This window comes from Bombyx mori, chromosome 22, assembly GCF_030269925.1.
Source record: "Bombyx mori chromosome 22, ASM3026992v2".
In the NCBI taxonomy this organism is placed as follows: domain Eukaryota; kingdom Metazoa; phylum Arthropoda; class Insecta; order Lepidoptera; family Bombycidae; genus Bombyx; species Bombyx mori.
The window spans coordinates 6,057,082-6,078,969 of record NC_085128.1 but is presented as its reverse complement, the minus strand read 5'-3'; the positions used below and the strand labels follow the sequence as shown (position 1 = coordinate 6,078,969).

At 37.1% G+C, this 21,888-nt stretch overlaps 2 protein-coding genes across 6 annotated transcripts; both read right to left on the bottom strand.

Moving 5' to 3' along the window:
• Positions 1-212: 212 nt before the first annotated feature.
• CPR147 (cuticular protein RR-3 motif 147) lies at positions 213-7,233 on the bottom strand. Of its 4 annotated transcripts, XM_062674806.1 has the most exons (6): positions 6,978-7,233; positions 6,197-6,305; positions 5,568-5,742; positions 4,436-4,852; positions 3,755-3,969; positions 213-630 (listed from the first exon to the last, which is right to left on the bottom strand). In XM_062674806.1, the coding sequence occupies exons 1-4, from the start codon at positions 6,993-6,995 to the stop codon at positions 4,648-4,650; spliced, it is 507 nt and encodes a 168-aa protein (XP_062530790.1). In that variant the 5' UTR covers positions 6,996-7,233; the 3' UTR covers positions 213-630; positions 3,755-3,969; positions 4,436-4,647.
• Positions 7,234-11,001: 3,768 nt separating this feature from the next.
• On the bottom strand, positions 11,002-19,977 carry CPR129 (cuticular protein RR-2 motif 129). Of its 2 annotated transcripts, XM_012695239.4 has the most exons (5): positions 19,931-19,977; positions 18,696-18,881; positions 15,909-16,005; positions 14,333-14,445; positions 11,002-11,512 (listed from the first exon to the last, which is right to left on the bottom strand). In XM_012695239.4, the coding sequence occupies exons 1-5, from the start codon at positions 19,934-19,936 to the stop codon at positions 11,435-11,437; spliced, it is 480 nt and encodes a 159-aa protein (XP_012550693.1). In that variant the 5' UTR covers positions 19,937-19,977; the 3' UTR covers positions 11,002-11,434. The 2 variants fall into 2 exon arrangements, with proteins under 2 accessions (XP_012550693.1, NP_001166641.1); NM_001173170.1 differs by lacking the exon at positions 19,931-19,977 and having other exon boundaries at positions 11,435-11,512.
• Between the last annotated feature and the right edge of the window lie 1,911 nt (positions 19,978-21,888).

Sequence of the window (21,888 nt, the reverse complement as noted above, 5' to 3'; positions counted from 1 at the left end):
AAACCGATCCTGCATTCCGGTATCCACTTGTTGTGATACTTTCCTTTTTACGATTACCTACATGTCAGTTTATAAACCCTTATACAAACGTACATACGTCTATGTAATATCCGTAATAAGCATCAATGATAATATTTTCTTAACACAAAAATTAAAAAAAAGTTAGCAATAATAATCGGAAACAAAAATTCCGTTTTGATAAAAAAAACAAGTACCCAACTAAAATTATATTCCAATACATAGTTAATATTCACAAATAAAGTAAAAGAAATATCATAGTAAAATCATTTATAACAAAAAAGTGATTTGTCATAATCATCTCGAATATTTCGAGTTTTCCTTTTTTCTTTTCCAGAATAAATTTTTATTTTATTTTTAGCATTATTTTTTAACGAATTGTATCCATTATTATACAAAACTTCGTAATCGCCTTTTTTTTTATCGGACTTTAAATTATTATCAATCTTATCAATTTCATTTTGTTTTGATCGATAAACGTCATGGACTCTGTCAAAGTCGTACTTTAAAAGATCCGAAGCAACTTTAAGAGGAGTTTCCATTGTTTTCGCAAACAGATCGAAATCTTTCGGTTCAGCTTCATTATACACTTTCACACTTTTTAATTCGACCCTTTAATGAAAAATAAAACACATTTAATTTAAAAATAAACTTTATGATGCTCTTTTTTTTTTTTTTTTTTTCCTACCTAAGCTGAGAGCCTTGAGAGGCTATGTCAGCGTAACCCTAACTTTTGTAGGTGAGCTCACGGGGCTCAAACCTGATGACGTTGCTAACACGAACCCTAGCAAGAGTCGTGCTTCGCAGAATCTACCACCGGATCGGAAACGCGACCCACTGAGAAGATCCGGCGAGAAACTCAGTGGGCTGTGTCTGAGAGTTAATTTACTCGTCGAGCCCTTCGTCGCAAGCGACGGGTTCGACGAGAACGGTGACCGGTGCTTGAAGTACCTAGAAGCACCGTTAGTGGATCGGGAGGATCCGAGATGACGTGTTTTGGGCGACGTCGACTGCTTTCCATTCTGTCCGCAGGATCGGGAATGTAGTTACCGGCGGCCACGATGAGAGGGTTCTCGTGTCGTGCCGCTTTATCGAAGTGGCGCATTGACGCCGACTGCATATACTTACTGGTGGACTCTAAGTCCAGGTCGTCATGGAGGTCGACGTTCCTGACGAACCACGGGGCTCCGACGGCTATCCTGCAAAAACGGGATTGAATGATTTGGAATGACTTTAAGTGAGTGCGGGCCGCGTGAGCGAACACTACACTTGCATAGGTCATGACGGGGCGTATGCAAGTTTTGTAGAGTGTCACCTTATTTCTAAGGGACATTTTACTTCGCCTACATATCATCGGGTAGAGACGTCCTAGAATGAAGGCGGCACGGTCGCGTACCGTCTTGATGTGAGGGCGGAATGTCATCCTACTGTCGAGGGTGACGCCTAAATATTTGACCTTCGCAGCCCACGGTATGGGCTGGTCGAACATCGTGATTGGGCGAACGGCGGGAGCGGAGGTGTTGACGCGCCTAGTCGGGAGGGGGATGCTCAGCGTGGTGTTCGGAGGGCGACCCCTTTTGAAGAGCACCGCTGTGCTTTTCGTGGGGTTGATGTCGATGCGCCACTTCCGGAACCACTGTCCCATGGTGGTAGCTGCGGTCTGAAGTCGTCGATGAAGCAACGCCTTCTTCCTACACGAGTAGTAGATGGCGGTGTCATCGGCGAAGAGCGCCAGATGGGTCTCCGGAGACCGGGGTATATCGTTGATATACAAACTAAATAGTAACGGGGAGAGGGCGGAGCCTTGCGGGACTCCGGCTGTGACGTGACGGGGCCGGGAACGCGTTCCCTCGACTCGACAAGTAGTCTCGTATGATGAGCACGAGTCTGTCTGGCACTCCCATGTTATAGTTTGTATATCAAACCGTTGTGCCAGACTTTGTCGAACGCCTTCGCTATATCGAAGAAGAGGGCTCCTGTCGGAATGGGTTTCCGCCTGTTCAGCCCTAGTAAGATGTGCTCCGTGAGGCGGTGCACTTGATGGACGCACGAGTGTCTGGCGCGGAATCCAAACTGCTCGTCTATCAGAATTTTGTTTGCTGGGATACGAAGTCCCAGAGGCGTTTACGAAGGAGCCGTTCGTATAGTTTGCCTATCGCCGGGAGGAGACTGATGGGGCGGTAACTCGCAGTTTCGTTCTTCGGTTTGCCCGGCTTGTGTATGCCGATAACGTCCGCTTCTTTCCACGCCGCGGGAAAGATGCAGTTCGTCATAGCAGCATTTAGTATGGTGGCCAACATCGTTATCAGTTGGGCTGGTAACAATTTGAGCGCGCGGTTGCGGATGCCGTCGGAGCCGGGAGCTTTCCGTGGTTGTAGGCTATCGATCGCCTCCTTAACCTCGGAAGTGGTAATGGGGGGTAACGCGTCCGAAGGCGGCAGGGAAGCTCTGCGCTCGACCTCCCTGTCGACGAACTCGGTGTGTTCGGGGTCCGCGTGTTGAGTGCTGGTGGTGCACTGCTCTTGCAGTGCATCGGCCAGCAACTCTGCCTTGTCATCGTCATCGTAAGCCGGTGGTTGGCCTGAGGGGCGTACGAGAGGCGGCATAGTGACGATAGTTTCGGACTTGAGGGTCCTAGCTAGTCGCCAGTATGCTTGGTGAGTGGGCGCGAGTTCTTTTAAATAACTATCCCAGTTTTCGTTTCGGGCGTCGCTCAAGCGGGATTTGACCTCCCGCTGTAAGCGACGCATCCGAGTCCGGTTTGAATCCGTGGGATATCGATCGTAGGCCCGGATTGCCGCGTTTCTAACTCTTACGAGGTCCCTAAGATCGGGGGAAAGTCTGATGCGGTGGAAGCAGTCCTCCACATCGACTTGCTTTGAAGATCTTGTGATCGCCGTCGAGACGTGATCAGTGAAGATGTTTATGGATTCGACGGTGTCCTCGGGGGATGGAGTTGAATCCGGGCCGCAAGGGAGGATTGGTGGAGCGGTGTCAGCTAAGCACGTGCCCAGCTTCTTCCAATCCACCATGGTCCTCGTATCTGGTTCGCGGTTGAGTGGGCGACCGAGCTGCATGACGACAGGTCGGTGGTCTGAGTCGAGTTCTGACATTGCCTCGATGGAGCGCAAGCGCAGAGTTACGTTCCTCAGCAGTGCCAGATCTATTGTGCTCGGACGACGCGCGGCGTTGTACGGATAGCACGTGGGGGTCGGAGGGTTGAATATCTCGAATGTGAGGTCGTCTATGAACGCGTCGAGACGCCTACCGTTCACATTCGTGCGATGGCAGTTCCACCTAGTGTGGTGGCAATTTAGATCGCCTGCCAGAATGACCGCGTCCCCCATACCGAGCAGTGTCTCGAGGTCACTGCTCAGGAGGGGTTTGTCAGGAGGGAGATAAACGGATGCGATGACGATCGGCTGGTGTCCCGTCAGCGCGATGCGGCACACTGACGCCTCGATATGTAAGAGTATGATGCTCCTCTATATAATCGCGCGTGATTCGTACGGTTTAACTCTATACGGTCATCGCTACTTGCGTGAAAGAGTTTTATATAATCTCATAAATCAACGCCCGAGTGGTACCATTCGAGTCCTTTTAATATATGTGTTAGATTTGCTGGTATTTAGCCCGTGAACTTCACAATACGAATACTATGGGTCTTGTGTAATGGCTCTCCAACTGGAATGCTTGATTGGTTCGCGTCAGAAATTGGCAGGATACTCCTACTTACCTGTACAGATTGGTAATGGGCCCAGCAACGTATATTTTGTTAAATAAAAAAACTTCTATACCCGTAACTATTGTTGTCTGCATAATATTGGACATGGACAGGCGTTCCTTCTTTATCAATGTAAGTGTACGTCCCAATAACTGTCCCATTTGGATAACGTTTTTCGTCTTTGAACTCTGGTTTCGTTTCTGATCCACTTTGGACTGTCGGTAAACCTACGTACGAGTATTTAAAAACAATATAATTGAACAATATAATTAAAAAAAGTAAAGCTTCTGCAAAATCGATTGCATTAGCTTTTGAACCATGCCATTTTCCTTTTTTTCTTTTAAGTATAATAAAAACCTCATCTCGACCTATAAACTGGAGCACAAGACTATTTCGTGGCAGACACAGACAAAATGGGATGTACCTTGGATTCACAAAAAGGCCCACTACCAAAAAAATGAGGATTAGATTAAAGGCATTATCTTTCATTGTGATTATTCATAAAACTTTATAGTATGTATTTATTTAGAAAAAAATGTATATGCCGCATGTGTTCAAGGCATAGTCTAAACATTAAATAGTATTACAGCGGCTCTCTGAACAAACTGGACTCTAACTTTTATTACGAAGATTGTTTTTTGAAAAAAGACGAAGGGCATACAATGAGACATTAAATTTAACTTTCAGACTTACATGAAACCACACTAAATATATTAAACAATAATATTACTAAGTCAATTGACTGCATTGCTTAAAGACGACTTCAATTTCTATAAATAATCACTTTTATATGTTACTACTCGTAGGTGCTGTCAAAAGAAGTTGTTTGAGTAAAAAGAACGTCATTTCAAAGAAGTTTCAATGCATTTATTTTATTAATAAATTAAATTACAAACAATAAATCACTAAGTAGCATAAAAACTGGGTTGCCTTAGAGAATTAATATTAATATTTTCTTCTGATTTCATCATCTCAGCAACTGGCTTCCTCTTGTTTTTCTTTTTAGGCCTCGACCAAGTTATGGACGATTCCGTAGCAGAGTCACCTGGCATCCTAACCGGAGGTGTCTGAGCCTGGACTAGCGGCAAATGACTAATCTCTTGAAAAATCCTTAAGAAACAAATACATGACTGCTATGTAGATACTTGAATATGAAAATTTTTAGGCAGTAGTTTAACTATATCTCTGATATCGCTGACGTCCATTAACGACGATAACCACTCACTGTAATGCTAGCAAGTCTAAAACAGTAATTAAAAAGAATATATTTTACCAGTTTACTTTTCCATTTAGGAAACTCTACACTGTTGCCTATTTCTGCCATGAAACAGTAATGCGTCTCGGTTTGAAGGGCGGGGCAGCCGTTGTACTGTTAAAAGTGAGATCTTACAACTCATGTCTCTACGTGGGTGACGGCATATCTGTGGGCCGATAACCATTTAACAGCCCGTGGGTTGGGAGCTCGTCCACCCATCTTCCTTCACCGTGGAAATCAATCTTCAACATTTGTTAAGTACGAATTTCATTGGAAAAATTGGTACCTGCCGGCGAGATTCGAACACTGATGCATCGCTACATACGAATGCACCGAACGTCTTATCCTTTAGGCCACGACGACTGCGTTGTTCGCAATTAGTTTTTACTTTGTTGTTAGAACTAAAACCTGACGTGCGCAACAACAAACCTAGACAGATGCAATATTGAAAAGCGCCTGAATGAATTGCACGATTCAATCTTAATTTGATCCGGACTGAAGGACTAAGGAACAATAAAAGCAATTTGCAGCCCAACTTACTATTTCTTTGTTTAGTTTTTTTTTCCTTACCTATAACCTTTTTCGTCAGCCACGTATCTGAACCTTTGTGGTTTTCCAGCAGCATCAACATAACCGTAGCTTCCCGTAACAGTCCCATTAGGATATCTTTCTTCATTACGGTACTGTGAATTCCCGGTATTCGGATCCAAAATATCGTAACCAAATGAATATGTTCCTGGATTACCTGTTATTGCAAAAAAAAGAATGAAATGTTTTTTTTAAAGAACCAAGTTATGTTTTACGTATTATGGCTCCTAACGCTTACTACAGCAAAGATTAATTTATTGAAACGAACATTGCTATTCAGAAAATGTGCGTCGAATTACTTCTATGAAATGTTCATGTTTAGCTTTACACGTAGATATTAAAATGAACTATTTTCTATACAAAGTAGCATCAAGTAGTTTATTAAAATATATTATAATTCAACTCTACATTAATTTTAAGGCGACGTTGTTTCTCAACTACTATGTGTACAAAAATAAGCCATCGATTTTTCACTCCATTTACTTCAAACTTTAATGCCGATTAATATTCCTTTTAAATGAAAAAAGCTTTAGTTTTATAATGCATACTGCGCTCTCACTTCCATTAAGTCATTAGTAATCACATAATTTATTATACATTAAAAGGCTCACCATTTACATTTCTAACATAATATATTGGCATGTCATCTTCTGCTACAGTGAGCCTAGGCTTCCTTGGTGCAGACGAAGCTTGACTCAGCCAAGACAATGCGACGCAAAACTAAAAAGTATAAGTTGTAAGTTGTAAAAGTATGTTATATCAAAAAAATATACATAAAACTAGCTGAGCTATACAAATTAATATTGACTAGACTATAGGTATATTTTTATGGTATTTTCATTGTTTTTCGCGTGTACGCTTCTGTTCATCCTTGGTTACAAAATGCGAAATGAAACCATAAAAGTAATTATGGTTTTAGATATGAAAATAATGAAATAAAATATGTCTCATTTTACGTTATCCGTCGTTTTCTCTTCAGATACTTTATTACACTGTCGTCGGTGTATTTATCTAATGTTCTCATTAAAAATATCATCAAACAACCAATAACTCACTAAAGTATCTTCTTCGACTTTCGCGAGTTGTAGACATAATTAAAACTCCTTTCACGGATTAATCTCACGTGTATTATTTTCTTTTTATTATTTAAGACGTTACTTATACTTTACAGTTTTCGTCGTCTCGGATGACAGAACGTCAGTGACTAATTAATAAACACGAAGCTTAACTGTCATAGTAGTTTTAATTAAGACTAAATAACTCTTATTTCCAACGGTCAATCCATTTGATTTTAATTAAATGATAATTTTCAGCCCTTTTGGTCATTAATGTTTAACAAAAAAATATAGTGACCGATTTAGTACAAAAAATAATAATAGTGAAATTACTTACCCCGATATAGACTCTCATTTTGTAATAACTCTATTCAATTTTGTTTCTTTTGTGCTCTTTCGAAAGAGAAAACAAAACCTCGTACATACAAGATGACGGTCGCGATCCACATGCGAGATCCTCGTATCAGTCCTCTACTTTTAGTATGTTTTTCGTCGGCAAAAAACAAAACAGTTTGTGGGTGAAGGCAATTTCGCCCATATCCGTTTGCACTGATGTCATACTGTCAAGTAAGGAACTGAACGCGACAAAGAAAGCTCTATGGACACCATTATATGTATTTACCTATAGGTTAATGTACTTAACTCGTTCTGTTTAATTAAGACACTAACTTTTGTCGCGAATGCTCGGAGGTTCTGTTTTGTTATTTTATTTGCAAATATTAATTCACAGTACTCCTCTACAATTGTGCGTTCATAAACTGGATCTTAAGGACTAAATTCAAAGATTGAAAATATGCTTTACGCTATCATTTCAATGTTCAACCACTTGCAGTAATATTACGACTTGAAAAATTCAATTCTAATCCATAAAGCAAACGGCCTAAAATCGTGTGCAACATGGACTTGAACCGCTCTCAAATAATGAATGTACTCAGTGAAATCTTAAAGCTGTCAAGCAAGAACTGCTCGAGATGAAATGCTGCAAGATCACAACTTACTTATCCTAGTCAATACACTCATATATTATTTTACTTATTAATATTAATGAAAAATGGCCAATGAAATTTTTGAAGATTATTCGAACGAAACATAAATGTGAAAAATATATAAAAAAAGAAATTTGATGAAAGATAATCAAATTCTTCTTAAAAACATTTAATTTTTTTTTTTATTGCTTAGATGGGGACGATCTCACAGCGCACCTGGTATTAAGTGGTTACTGGAGCCCATAGACATCTACAACGTAAATGCGCCACCCACCTTGAGATATAAGTTCTAAGGTCTCAGTATAGTTACAACGGCTACCCCACCCTTCAAACCGAAACGCATTACTGCTTCACGGCAGAAATAGGCGGGGTGGTGGTACCTACCCGTGCGGACTCACAAGAGGTCCTACCACCAGTAACAAATTAATTCATTTATAAATAAATAAATTTATAATAAATTAATTCATTTAATTGCATAAATTTACGAACTAGTTCAAAGAAAAAAGTTTTTTTTGTTGACGAATAACATTAGTTGCCGTTTCTTGTTTATTGTTATGCCGATGTTTCTCTTAAAGGTCATCTCAATGTTTACATTTTCATGACAGATTAGTTTTCATCTAATCCACCTATATATACATTTTTCCCCTCTCTGTAAATCCAACCATAATGAGTACTCGACTGTTTTCGTGTCTTCCATTCTACCTCTCGTCTCGTCGTTTGCTCTACCGTCGCTGCTCTCCTCCTCTTCTGAAATGCTATGTTTTTGTAATTTGGTCTGTCACCTGTACTTTTTTAAACAACTCCGTGATAGAATCATTAGTATCATTAGAATAGATATTTTTAGTAATAGACGCAATTTGATTAAAGTACGTTTGGACATGACTAAGTCGCATTGTGTCTTTTACACGATTAGCTTTAAGCACGATCGAAAGAGATTTGTTACAAACTAGAGTTATTTATATATTTTTGGAACGAAGTTCCTTATGGGATGATGCGGAAGGATACCCTAACCGGGAAAAAACGTCCGTAACGTAAGATTTTTATTAGTAATGCACACAGTGTACGACTTAACTTTGTAATAACGTACAAAAAATTACATATCTTTTTATCATTCATTGACCACGATCTCAGAGCGTTCGTTTGCGCAATACACTAACTCTTACAAACAAACAACCGTGAATGAAGTGTACCACAATAAGTTTTCTTTATACCTCGAATAGAACTTTAAATTAATATTTTTATAACAAGGAACTTCGTTCCTATCCGGTGTCCTACGACACCACACGTCTTTTTTTATAACAGGTTCATCTTTAAGACTGGCATTCCTGTCAGGTGCACTTTTACTTAATATCATTTACTTAACTACTAAGTAATTAATACGATACGACGAGCTCTGACTTGTTTGCTGATCATTTTAATTTTAATTTATATTTTTGTCGCGTTTTCCTCTTTTTAACTGTGCAAGCCCATATTTCTCATCGCCAATATTTCGGGCATAAGAAAAACAAACATTTATATCGTTGATCAAAGTGCTTCCTTCAAATAACAAATAACATCAGAATGCTCTATTTTTTCATGACATTGCTTGTATTGTCTTAATCAATACTGCTTATATAAAATATAAAGTATATGTATCAATTATTCATAGCAAATCTAATTATAAAATTAATGTCAGACGAACGAACAAAGTATTTTCTTCAAAGTACAGTTTATCTTCGAAACACATAATTTTAAAGTGTGCGTCAGACATTATACCGTTATTGCCATTTTCAGTTTGTCGTAGGTTTTTATATCTTCCTCTTTATTAAACTTTTATGGGATAGATATAAATACTTTTATAGACCTATCAACGGAGTGCCGATCATAATTTATAAGTTTATTGACCTTCAATTTTATAAATCAAATTTGATTGAAAACTCGTCATTCCCAAATACAGAATTCGATTTACTTGAACTTTAACTGACACAAGGATAGCCAGGATTAAAAAAATCATATAATATTATATTTCTATTTGCTATAATACTAAAATGTGTTTATTGGCTTACTGAATATTTATATATATTTAAAAAAAAACAACAGCAATAACAATAACTAAAGTGATCGCAAAGATGAATCTATTCTGGTTAGTCACCATGCTGGCTTTTGGAAAAGGAAAAAAACATTTTGTTTAAGTAAATCTTGATTTTTTTAAGTAACTTACTAACAATTTTGAAGCAAATCCCTTTAGAATAATTAATTACTTTTAAAACCCAATTTTTGAAGATGAACGTCATTGAAACTAAACACACATAAAAATTACGTCATCTAAATTTGTAATTTATTGCGAATATCCAAACTCAGTAATTCTTCTTTTTTTAATACATAACGCGGTATTTTGTTTTTATAAAATATCGCCATAATTTGTCTTCCATAACGGCATAGTCAGCTTTGTAGTCCATGGATTTCACAGCAATACAAATAGACACATTTGCTTAACATTAGAAAAAAATGGCATAGAACTTCAGGTTGTAGTTTGTTAGAAAAACACACAGTTAATGAATTTACAAAATAATAATTAATTGCGCTATGCAGCATAGTCATTATACTATTATCCTTACCTTTGAAAATAGATAAACTAGGTCTAGACTAGGACATATTGTTTTAATATCGTACGCCATTTCTCTATTTCTTAGATGGGTGAGCAAGCTCACGGTCCAGTTGATATTAAGTGGTTACGTGGTACATCAACATCGAAAATGAAACTTGAGACAACACTTTGAGACAAGAGTCTCAGCTCTATTATAAAATGGCCACCCTATGGAGAGCCTGCCACCACCGAGGATAGCCTCGAACTATAAACCCCATTACTGATTCGCGATAGAAAGGGGCAGGGTGCTGTCGTCGAAGTCAATGTTGAACGTTAATTAGGTCCATATTTCTTTTTTTTTTTACCTGCCTGCGATATTGAACACCGCTACAGTTGCATCACTCGATACGAAGGCACCGGGTGTAATTATCCTTTGGCTACTAGTACTAGTCTTTCGATGTACAAATGAATTTCAGTCACCTCACTAGGTATACTAGAAAGGATATTAGTATTTTAAAATAATAGTAGTAATTACTCTTTCTAAATAATAAATTCTTTTTTATTTTGAAATCGTCTTGGCCTAAAGGATAATTACACCCGGTGCCTTTCTACCGCGAAGCAGTAATGGGGTTTACAGTTGGAGGCTATCCTCGGTGGCGGAGGCTCTCCATAGGGTGGCCGTTTTATAATAGAGCTAAGACCGTTTTATAATAGAACTGTATACCTAGTGAGGTGACTGAAATCCATTTATACTAGTCTCTCGATGTAAAAATAATTCAATTGTTTTTGTTGTTAAGTAATAAAAACGATTTCTCATTAAACTTCATATATTAAATATAGTTTATTTATTTCGCTTACAAATATAACATAATATTTTAAACCAATTCAATGATACAAACGCTGAGATCATAATCCCTGCAAATAAAAAAAAAATACATTTCGCAATCTGAATACAATATGTAACAGAAAAATATAAGAAACTTGTACTTTTAAGATGCTTAATAAACGTCTATATATGTTCTACGTAATATAATATGTTCCTATTTAATTTAGACCGTAGTCTTTTACTTTAAGTTTTACAACTAACAGTTATTGCTAGAGTTAAAGACTAGAACTAGCCTGTATTTATTCTGACTTGTACAAACATGTGGTTAATGACCAAAGTTCGAACTAGTTGATACATTGATAGATTCCAGCCCTAAGAATATTCGATGGTAAGCAGATTTGTAGTATTCAAGTTGTTTAGTGGAAGCCGTAGTGTGGGATTGTGTATGCCGGAGCAGCTGCGACATGGGCTACAGGTGCTACATGAGCGACGACCTAAAAACAAATAAATCAAATACATTAATCATTTTTTGAAGTGAAAACTTCTTTAAAAACGTTGTGATTTCAAACCGGATGCAACGGAAAAAACGACAGGTAAGAGACACAAATACAAAAATGTGTAGGATGAAGCCAGCAAAGAATGAGACAGAAATATACATACTATTTAATACAGCGCCATCTGTGAGATTTTTTAATACTAACGTGTGTATGAAAGCTCTTGTAGTGAATTTTAATTTAGGATTATACGTGAAATTAAAATATCAATTCACAGAGGGCGCTACCTTACAATTATTTACTAATGACAAAATTTTACATATACTTAAGACGTTTAGGATAATTGTATTTTAATTTTGGAAGGTTTCACTTCTACCACGTGTGAATTGCACACATGTATTTTTTTTTAATTATTATTATTGATTTTATAGATGGGTGGACGAACTCACGGCCCATCTAGTGTTAAGTGGTTATCGGGGCCCATAGATATCTACAACGTAAATGCGGCCGCCCTCCTTGCGATAAGAGTTCTAAGGTCTCAGTATAGATACAACGGCTGCCCCGCAATTCCCTAAATTAAAGCTAGAAAAATAATACATAATTGTATGCCAATGTTACGAAATCATATGTTTCGAAAGATTAACTGTCAAGATTTAGATATTTTTCTCTGAAATTGATAAAAGTGCAGTGCCTATTTAATGGTTCAAGGCTATGATTACTCGACCGATAACAATAAAGAAGTTGAACAAAGCTTTCTATTGCGAAAACAAATTGACGCCATTAACTCTATGGTCAACTTGGTATTATTACAGTTAGTTATTATAATTTACTAACTAGATTAATATATTTCTCTTAGCATAAATTCCGGAGAGACGGCCAAAAACGAACTAATATCTTGCATTTTCAATGCATAATATTCTAATATCTTCTTCTACAGGTAAGGGTAAGCGGTAAATTATTTATGTTCCTCTTATAAACTGCTACATTTATTTTATAGGCGATAATCGTTAACTTAAGCTCCATATAAGGAACCGCGCTGTTTGTTTTTACGCAAGCTTAAGCTTTAAGTAAACACGAAGAAATGACGTTTCTAAATTACTTATCTCTGGCATCAGAATTTAGTACCAGCATTTAAATGACACACGATAATTACGATAATAATGAGTAAGTCAGTGAGTTTGTCTGTACCGTTTTGTTTTCTCGCTATTAATACCCTAAATAATTATATTGATAACTAGCGAACCGCCCTCGCTTCGCTTCGGAAACATTAAAACACACATGAAACCAAAAAATAAAATAATAAAAAAATAAAAAAAAGTAGCCTATGTTCATCAGGGACAATGTCGGCTTCTAATGGAAAAAGAATTTTTCAAATCGGTCCAGTAGTTTCGGAGCCTATTCGAAACAAACAAACAAATCTTCCCTCTTTATAATCTTTATAATATAATATAATATTAGTATAGATTGAATACGTGATAACGAAATTAAATAAGTTCATCAATATGTTATAAATAAATCATTGTATTTTATATGGCAACTAGCTGACCCGGCAAACGTTGTTTTTTCATATAAATTATTTCTAGGAAAGATAAAAAATTACTATATACCGACTGCAGCGGCATCTACCGGGCTGATTTGTGAATCTAAACCATCCAGGGTGCCACCCAAACGCATACCAAAAAAATCATTCAAATCGGTCCAGCCGTTTAGGAGGAGTTCAGTGACAAACACACGCACAGAAGAAATAAATATATAAAGATAGCTTCGTGAATATAATATAAATAAATCATAATATTTTATATCGCAATACTTAAATCAATCCAGACAATTTTTGTGTTTAAGTAATAAGAAGACATCCCGTGAGTATTATGTAGGAAATTATTAATCAAAATCACAAGCATCAATGTCTTTATAACTGGATTCATTAGATTAATTTACTTGTATTCGTTTTCGCAAACAAACTATGTAAGTTAGGTCCATTCGGAAAGAGCACTTAAAACTAAACACGCTTCTCTGTAGCTTGTTAAAAATGAAAAACTTCTATAGATAAAGATAAAACTCGTAAGATTGTGTAATGTTTGTTGCAACGACGCTCAGTGCGCACTATACAGAGATGAATTAAACTTACTGTGACGCTTACGTAGGGCTGCGCTTAGTTAATAATTAATATTATTTTTTTATTCTCGTGGATGCGAAGATATGCTCAAGGTCTTCTCAGCAATAAGAAATAAGGTTTGTGATCAAAGTTTTGAATCATTTGCAATAAGGGTAATGAAACTCTTTAAAACAGGACGTATGTTTGCTTCACGGCTGTAATAGACCGGATAGTACAAAACAAGTCCTACAAATACTCAAAAAAGAAAATGGGAGAAGATTAAAATGAGGTAATACTACTGAATACTACCTACTACCACATAAATAACTAATGTAATGGCAATAATTACTAACAGCCACAGTAACTCAGTATGACCAGTATGAACAGTAAGTAAAAAGTAATAGTAACTCAAGAGGGTTGAGCATGCGTATTTGACCTATATAATATTTTGAATTAAAAAAAATTGCCGATTACTTAATTTTTGACTAAATTTATATTTTGTTCTCTACCTCTTTCTTATTAAAAAATTTCAAATGAATTTATTGAATATTAATTCAAAGTTGTATCCTAAGTATTTTCATTAAATTAGACTTATAATGACATCATCTTCTATGTATTTATACGTGTTTCAATCTACTCTTCTATGTATTTTCAAATACAAATCAAAACCTTCTAAATGATTTTTTAGTTTACGATAGCAAATTAAATGACAACCCTAAACTTACCGGATGTGCAGCATGTCCCGATTTCTGTACAACAGCGTTGAATCCGGTGTGGTCATCGGCTGTATAGTGCACTGTGCGGGTCGTGCCGTCCGGTTCCACTAGTGAATAACTGCCTGGAAATGAAATGCTATAAATATTAATACGATCAATACTAATAATTTCAATGCGAAAATTAATTTGTTTTTAAGCTATCACATATTATATTTTACTATCAAATCGATCAACGTGAAATTTTGCATACGCGTCTTCAATAGTACTTTTACGCTAGCGAGAACGTTAAAAAACTCGCACTAAGCACACAGAAAAGGACATAAAATACATTTCATCCTGAAAAAAAGTACTATTCCCTTGGGATGTAATTTATTTTCTACATTAACGCAACTCAAGGCGCATATAAATATTTACTAATATTGATATAAATCTTCTCGTGGGGCAATTGCTTCGTTTATCTAGTGGTTAAAGACCCTGAATATTTTACGGATACAAGTCTCAGTCAGTATCAGTATCTCTGTTAGTATCATTCACCTCCTTGTGCGTTACTTGTACTCACAATACGAAACAATCCTAGCCGGGGCTATAGGATGTATGAGAATTTTAAGTTGTTTATTTTTCATTTATTATAACAGACAATGCAATAAGAACTATTATCATTTTAAGAACACTATCAATATTTAACAAAAAAAAGACGTGTTGCACTCGGAGACTGCCGCAGTACAGCTATTGCATAGCATTTTATCAACTTATGCAATTATAAATCGACAATAATAATTTAATATTAAAACAACAATAAAATAAGATCCGACGAGAAACTCACTGGGCTAACTTTCAATGAATCTGCTACATTGTGAGTATTCCATTTTGACAGCGCACTCACTAGAGGGCGCTACATGGGATAGAGACGCGCTTTGGATGCTAGTTCTAACTCTCATTCGCCCAGAATCAACGGTTTAGCTAGTTTATTTTTAATGCCACTCCAATCACTGAATGAGTAGTAGGAGTAGTAATAAAATTCTTCGATTAAGCAATAGAAAATGGCACGCCCAACGCATTGTAATGTGATATAATTTTCTATTTTACAATTCCGTTTGTCGCCGATAGATGGCGCTTGACGCAAAAGCTGAATCGCGCTATCGTTGTGTTACCCACGAAATTATATCACATATTTTGATAGTACATAAATCGGTGTTTAAACTTCTTACTTTCAACACTAAACAAGCGCAACGTGTGAATATGTTGAACGCGAGCTCGGAGCTACATAGTAGGGGCGTAGTGAGGGGTGGAAGGTTTTTTTCGTTACGGAATTTCACGATTCCACTCTCAAGGCCCGCGATAAAATCTATGCATTAACTTAAAAAATTCTCTTTAGTGTATATTAATTACTCCCAACAACGATACGCTTTACAGATGAATTTCTTAAATTTGTAAAAATGCAAAAGCGAGTCACGTATCACTAAAACTTTTCAGGGAAACGGTGATTGTTTTTTTTTATCACATAACCTATTTGTTCACGTTCGTACGTCTAATTATTGTTTACACAATCTAACATTTGGCCTACTAGATTTATTCAAAGCCTGACCTTTGACGACATCACCGTCCCTTTGCTCCTGCTGAGACTTGATGTCGCCGGTGTGAAGGTCCTTGACACCGTAGTTGAACGCGTACTTTGGATAGCTCTACAAAAATAAATAACATTTGTAAGCAAATATATGTATATTCATATAGCATATTTTGCCTAAGCGATGTCAACGTAGAGTGGCATCACCTCATCTCTTTCTGTGGGTGTCTATGGTTATTTGGTTCTGTGGTTAAATTATTCACTGGACAATGAGTAGAAGCGTTAACAATATAGAGCTAAACCATTATATTATACCAGAATTCTACAAACTGGCATCCATTGGTCACAGAAAGCATTGTGAGATATGTACCACCGCGCGTCGGTTTATTTCTGCTATGAATTAATCATTCATTTTGGTTTGAAAAATAGGGAAAACGTTTTCTATCCAATTGAGGTTTCTGTGTCTTGTCTGAATATAGCAGCGGCGTCGACTGTGTTGTATCTAGGAGCCACATGGTCTTGTCTGCAAATTAAAATGAACTAGTACAGTCTACAGACACCACATTGCTATGCCATTTTAGGCCACATTTATTTTTGCCTTTATAGCCAGACAAACGTAGGGGCCACCTAATGGTGAGCGATTGTCGTCGCTCAAGGACGTCAGCAATATCAGGGGCACAGCCAAGTCGGTGTCTATAAAAAAAACTCCAAGCACACAAGATTATATTAAGGCAGATGTAGACATTTTGGACCTTGTGCACTTTCAGATGTAAGGCCTAAGATGATGCCGATGAGACTTAGACAAAGCAGCGCAATGTAGTTTCAGAGCGATGCGCGGTTTGCAAGGTGGGACAACCTTTTAACGATAAGATTGAGACTTCAACTGATTTCTGTAGGTGAAGGGAAGGTGAAGGGTGGTGGTGGCATTCACATTGTGAGGTCTGTGAGCTCCGAAAACCGTTTTGTACTGGGCCACTGTGCCTTGAGCTCTGTTACCCATGTACGTAAAAAAATAATTAAAACTTATTCTCTAGTTTAATATGAATTTAAAAAAGGTTAACATAAATGAGAAAAAAAATTAAGATTATTAGTACTAGTACGTGCGCATAGTGGTTATTGTTTCCATAATGATGTGGTAGTTATTTGTTACTATGCAAAAGATTATTCTATGATGGCACAAACATTTCTACAGCGAATAATTTAAGACCTTACCATGCTTTCATATAAGAGACATTTTGAGGATAATTTACTTACTTACTCACTGGTGGTAGGACCTCTTGTGAGACCGCACGGGTAGGTACCACCACCCCCTGCCTATTTCGGCCGCGAAGCAGTAATGCGTTTCGGTTTGAAGGGTAGGGCAGCCATTAAAACTGAGACCTTAGAACTCATATCTCAAGGTAGGTGGCGGCATTGACGTTGTAGATATCTATGGACTCCGGTAACCACTTAACACCAGGTGGGCCGTGAGCTCGTCCACGCATATAAGCAATAAAAAAATTTGAGGATAAATTAATATATAAAGGAAATTTACGCTCAAGAAAACATCAGCTTCATTCATTGTTTGCTTTCTGATTCTTAACACAGTACAATAACCTTTTGGTATTAGAAATAGCATACAATTGCGAACATCGCATTGATTAAAAATTTACACTTTGTAGACACGGTGTCAGTCGATGTTAAAATTTGCAAAGGTATTATAAATTGTACAGTATATAGAATGTAACTGAAAAAATAAAACTGGCCCAGTTTATTAGCAACTATGAACAAAGAACAAAGAATGAAGACTATGAGCGGTAGGTAGCGGCTTGGCTCTACCCCTGGCATTGCTGAAGTCCATGGGCGACGGTAACCACTCACCATCAGGTGGGCCGTGCGCTCGTCTGCCTACCAGGGCAATAAAAAATTTAAAAACTATGGACAAAAAAGTGTTTTTTTTTCCTACCTAAGCTGATAGCCTTGTGAGGCTATGTCTGCGTAAACTAAGAAGTAGGTGAGCTCACAAGGCTCAAACCTGACGACGTTGCTAATACTAACCCTAGCAAGAGCAGAGCTTTGCAGAATCTACCACTGAATCGGAAACGCGATTCAGTGAGAAGATCCAGCGAGAAACTGTGTGAAGCTGTGTCTGTGGGTTAATTTACTCGCCGAGCCCTTCGCGGAGCATTGCTTCAAATATGTGAAATTAAAAATAGGTATAATATTTCGTGCCTATTATATCATAAAACTTAAAATGTTTTTATTAGAGTATTTAGAACTAGTTAAAATTGTTTGTAATATTATAATGTTTCAGCATTACTAAAAAAGTCCACTGCTGTGTTTTGATTTAAGATAACAGAGAGGCTTATTGGACAGAATAGCAAAAGCATAAATTGAGCATAACTTGCCCGATTAAAATAAACAAACCCGTTCACGGAATGACAGAAGTTTTACTTCAAATCATTTAAAATTCTGTTTACAGTTCAAATCCAAACAGCTGGAGCTTCCGGAATTTGCTTCATTAACTTTAAAAGCTCAAGAAATGTGTTTTAAAAACGAATTACTAACAAGATAATGATTCATTCCAATATAAAAAAATGCACCTTTTTAATACGCTTTTATTAGCTTCAGACGTATGTATGTTTGTAACGGAATCTTTGAACACGATTTTGACCCCCTTCAAAACGTTGGATTAACTCGAAATTTGGTATACTTATTAAGGTCCGATGAAAATTCAATTTAAAAAAAAATATTGAAAAATATGATATTCAACTAAAAAATGAAAAATAAATAATAGTTTAAAGTAATTATTTATTTGTTTCAACTTACTACAGTTTCCGTATGAACCGCGACTGGGGTGTGTGCTACCAGGGGAGCCGCGTGGACAGCCACAGGAGCAGCGTGGACCGTCAGAGGAGCGTGCACTGCATACGGTGATGCATATGACACCCCACCATGGAAGTAGTCGATTGGGGCGGCTAACGAAGTGCCCACAAACGCCAACAGTATCAGCATCTATTGGCAATGTTAATGTTTGTATCCACTGTCACATAACGAACAGGCTCTACACCTTTTTTTCCTACTTATGCTGGTGGCCTTGAAAGACTATTCCGGGTAACCTTAACTAATAGGTGACGACTAAAACCTGACGACATTGCTATCACGAACCCTAGCAAGAGCCGTGCTTCGCAGAATCTACCGTCGGATCGGAAACGCGACCCACTGAGAAGATCCGGCGAGAAACTCAGTGGGCTGTGTCTGTGGGATAATATACTCGTCGAGCCCTTGACGAGAACGATGACCGGTGCTTGAGGTACCTAACAGCACCGTTAGTGGATTAGGAGGAGTTCTACACCAGTGTGCTTCGAGTCTTTTAATATGTGAGTCTTTTAACTTCTCGATCGCGTAAAAGTTACTCAAATTTGTATGGAGTTGGAACAGCGCCCCTAGCGGCAAACGAAAGGAAGCTGTTCCAATTTACTTCTACGCGATCGAGAAGTTAAAAATTTCACACTAAGCACACAGGTATTATTTTTTATGTGGAGCACCAAGATATTGTACCGTCTTATGGCAGAGGTCTGGACACTGAAAAATGTGTATTTTTTTGAAAATCATATTATATGTGCTTTGACCACGCGTAATTAAGTTTGGTAGCTTATTAACAATCAGCTAATTTAGTGAGTACATCAGCTGAAAGGATTTTTTTGTCTATTCATTATTAAATAACGGTGCTTTATTTTATTCTGATTAAAAAATACATATTTTTCTGTTATTTTCGGGACAGGGCTATGAATATTAAAATTTTGTTGTTTCAATAAATAAACAAGATGAAATTATTACTTTGAAAAGCATTTACCTCACAAACTGTATTGAAATTAAAAATAAATTATTCATACGCAACAAAAAAAAATGTATGAATTTTGAATCGTTGTGGTGTACATATAAAATGGTGGTAGATTTAATTTTATTATTTCCATATTATTTTAGGTACGTTATAATAAAAAAAGTTGTGATTCACATTTTTTGTTTACCAAATTTTTTACTAAACGTAATATCAAACTCACCTGCATGTTAGTTATCAATGTGCACTTCACAACACAAACTCGATAAGGTACACATAAACCACATAGCAGTTCCTTTATAAATATAAAACCCCACCATTTCAGACAATTCACGATGAATGTACTAACTAAGCTTTAAGCCATTTTGATTCTAATCCCCATACGCTCGTGGACTTACTAAGCAGTGTACTTATATATAAATGTAACGGATATTCAATCAAGTAAATACCTATTGAAATATACAAATAATTTTAGCAAACAATGTCAGATCACGCAATGAAGGCTTAATGGTGTCATTTTGGAAAGACGAAATAATTTTAAGGCATATCGTATTCTTAAATTGATTCTAGTGTACATTTTCCAGTTAATGTAGCTTCCTCCTTCGTGTCGAAATTGTTCAAGACTTTTTAAACAGCTTTATTTTAAAAAAGGTCTCTCACTTTCTATTTGGGACCGTTTTTTACCTATCTAAAGATAATATCCTAAAACAGTGCTTTATTTAGCACATTTTTGCAATTTAAATGTTTTTAACAATCGCATTTTAAATTATAATATGTCGGTCACTGCTTTTATGGACAACAAACACAATTTTTCAACTTTACTATCTTGCTTTTTGAATTAAGTACTTTAATTCATTAAAGGGGTAAGTGAAGCCATATTTTCAATCAACCTGCCGTTGTACATAAAGTTCTTGATCGCATCTCGACCGAAATCAATCACTAGTTCGATCATTACATTTCAAAACCAATAGTCCCACGCTTGTTGCTCTAATTCTATATTTCTAGGGCCTTAGAAAGCCTGCTTTTTAGGTAATTGCTATCTATTAAGGTTTATGTAACACTGCACCCACATGTGGCGACACACCCGTCCAACAAACATTTCAAAATTCACCAACATCGAACTTATCTGTTTCACTTGATTGTATATAGATCAAAGTAAATGTAGATATAGATATCTTTGGATATATATATTTTTTTAAATATAGGACAACAAGGCTGGCTGCTCACACCTCCAAGAGATATGAGAACGAAGACTCTATTGTATTTTCTAACGGTCCCTCTTTGTAAATTGGAATACATAACAATTTCACGAGTAATATAGGTACATATAAAGAGTATTATATAGTATAGTATAGGTAGTATTTATGGTATGGTATAATTACTTTAGGGTATAGTTAAAGCATAAGGTGACGTTACCGTTAATATTAATAGCGAAACAGAAAACAATTATGAAATAATTACAGCTTTAAAAAAGAACATTTTCTAGTCTACACAGTTCTTTATTTTCTCTCATTTGTAGCAGTGAGAATAAATAATTTAAGTAATTATTGGAGATGGTCCTGTCATCTTCTTTAAATCATACCACCGGACCACTGCAGCACAGTTCACTCACACTACATGGAACCACACTCTACAGTGCCTTACGAGGCGTAATTTTTGGTTTTCCTTTCTTAAAAACCTTTCTTAGAAAAACAAGATTTGATAATGTTAAGTTAATGTTCTAGACAACAGCGATCTATATGTTAACTGTTAAATAAGACATAAGGTCGAAGTCAACAATATTGTTTTAACAGCTCTATCTAATAGCTTGAATCCTAGTCGTTTTTTATTGAATGAGAGACGGTGGCCCAGAGACCTTACTAGTTTCACCAGGACAAGTGGTCGAGCAAAGGCTCAGCCAGGACGAGTAGGATTTGCTAAGAGCTGCCCGAGTGCCTCCAAAGCAGACCTAACAACTCAAAAGCGTCTGCTTTGCGAATGAATCTACTACCGGATCGGAATCGCGACCCGCTGGGAAGATCCGGCGAGGTACTCAGCGGACTGATGCATGGGTTAAGTTGCACGTCGAGCTCTTTGCCGAGTTCGACGATTACGGTTACCGGGGTCCCTAAGCCTGCTCCTAGTGTTAGAGCTGAAGTTATCTAATACAAGAGTTATTGGATCTGATGGATCCGTAAAGAC

Coding starts and splice junctions, on each gene's coding strand:
- CPR147 (XM_004931905.4), bottom strand. CDS start 4,490: ATGCAGTCAATTGACTTAGTAATATTATTGTTTAATATATTTAGTGTG. Junction 3,970..4,435: donor TATATTTAGTGTGGTTTCAT/GTAAGTCTGAAA, acceptor ACTCGTACGTAG/GTTTACCGACAGTCCAAAGT. Junction 631..3,815: donor GCAGACAACAATAGTTACGG/GTATAGAAGTTT, acceptor TTTTCATTAAAG/GGTCGAATTAAAAAGTGTGA.
- CPR129 (XM_012695239.4), bottom strand. Junction 14,446..15,908: donor GGACGGTGATGTCGTCAAAG/GTCAGGCTTTGA, acceptor TTTCATTTCCAG/GCAGTTATTCACTAGTGGAA. Junction 11,513..14,332: donor CGGGACATGCTGCACATCCG/GTAAGTTTAGGG, acceptor ATTTGTTTTTAG/GTCGTCGCTCATGTAGCACC.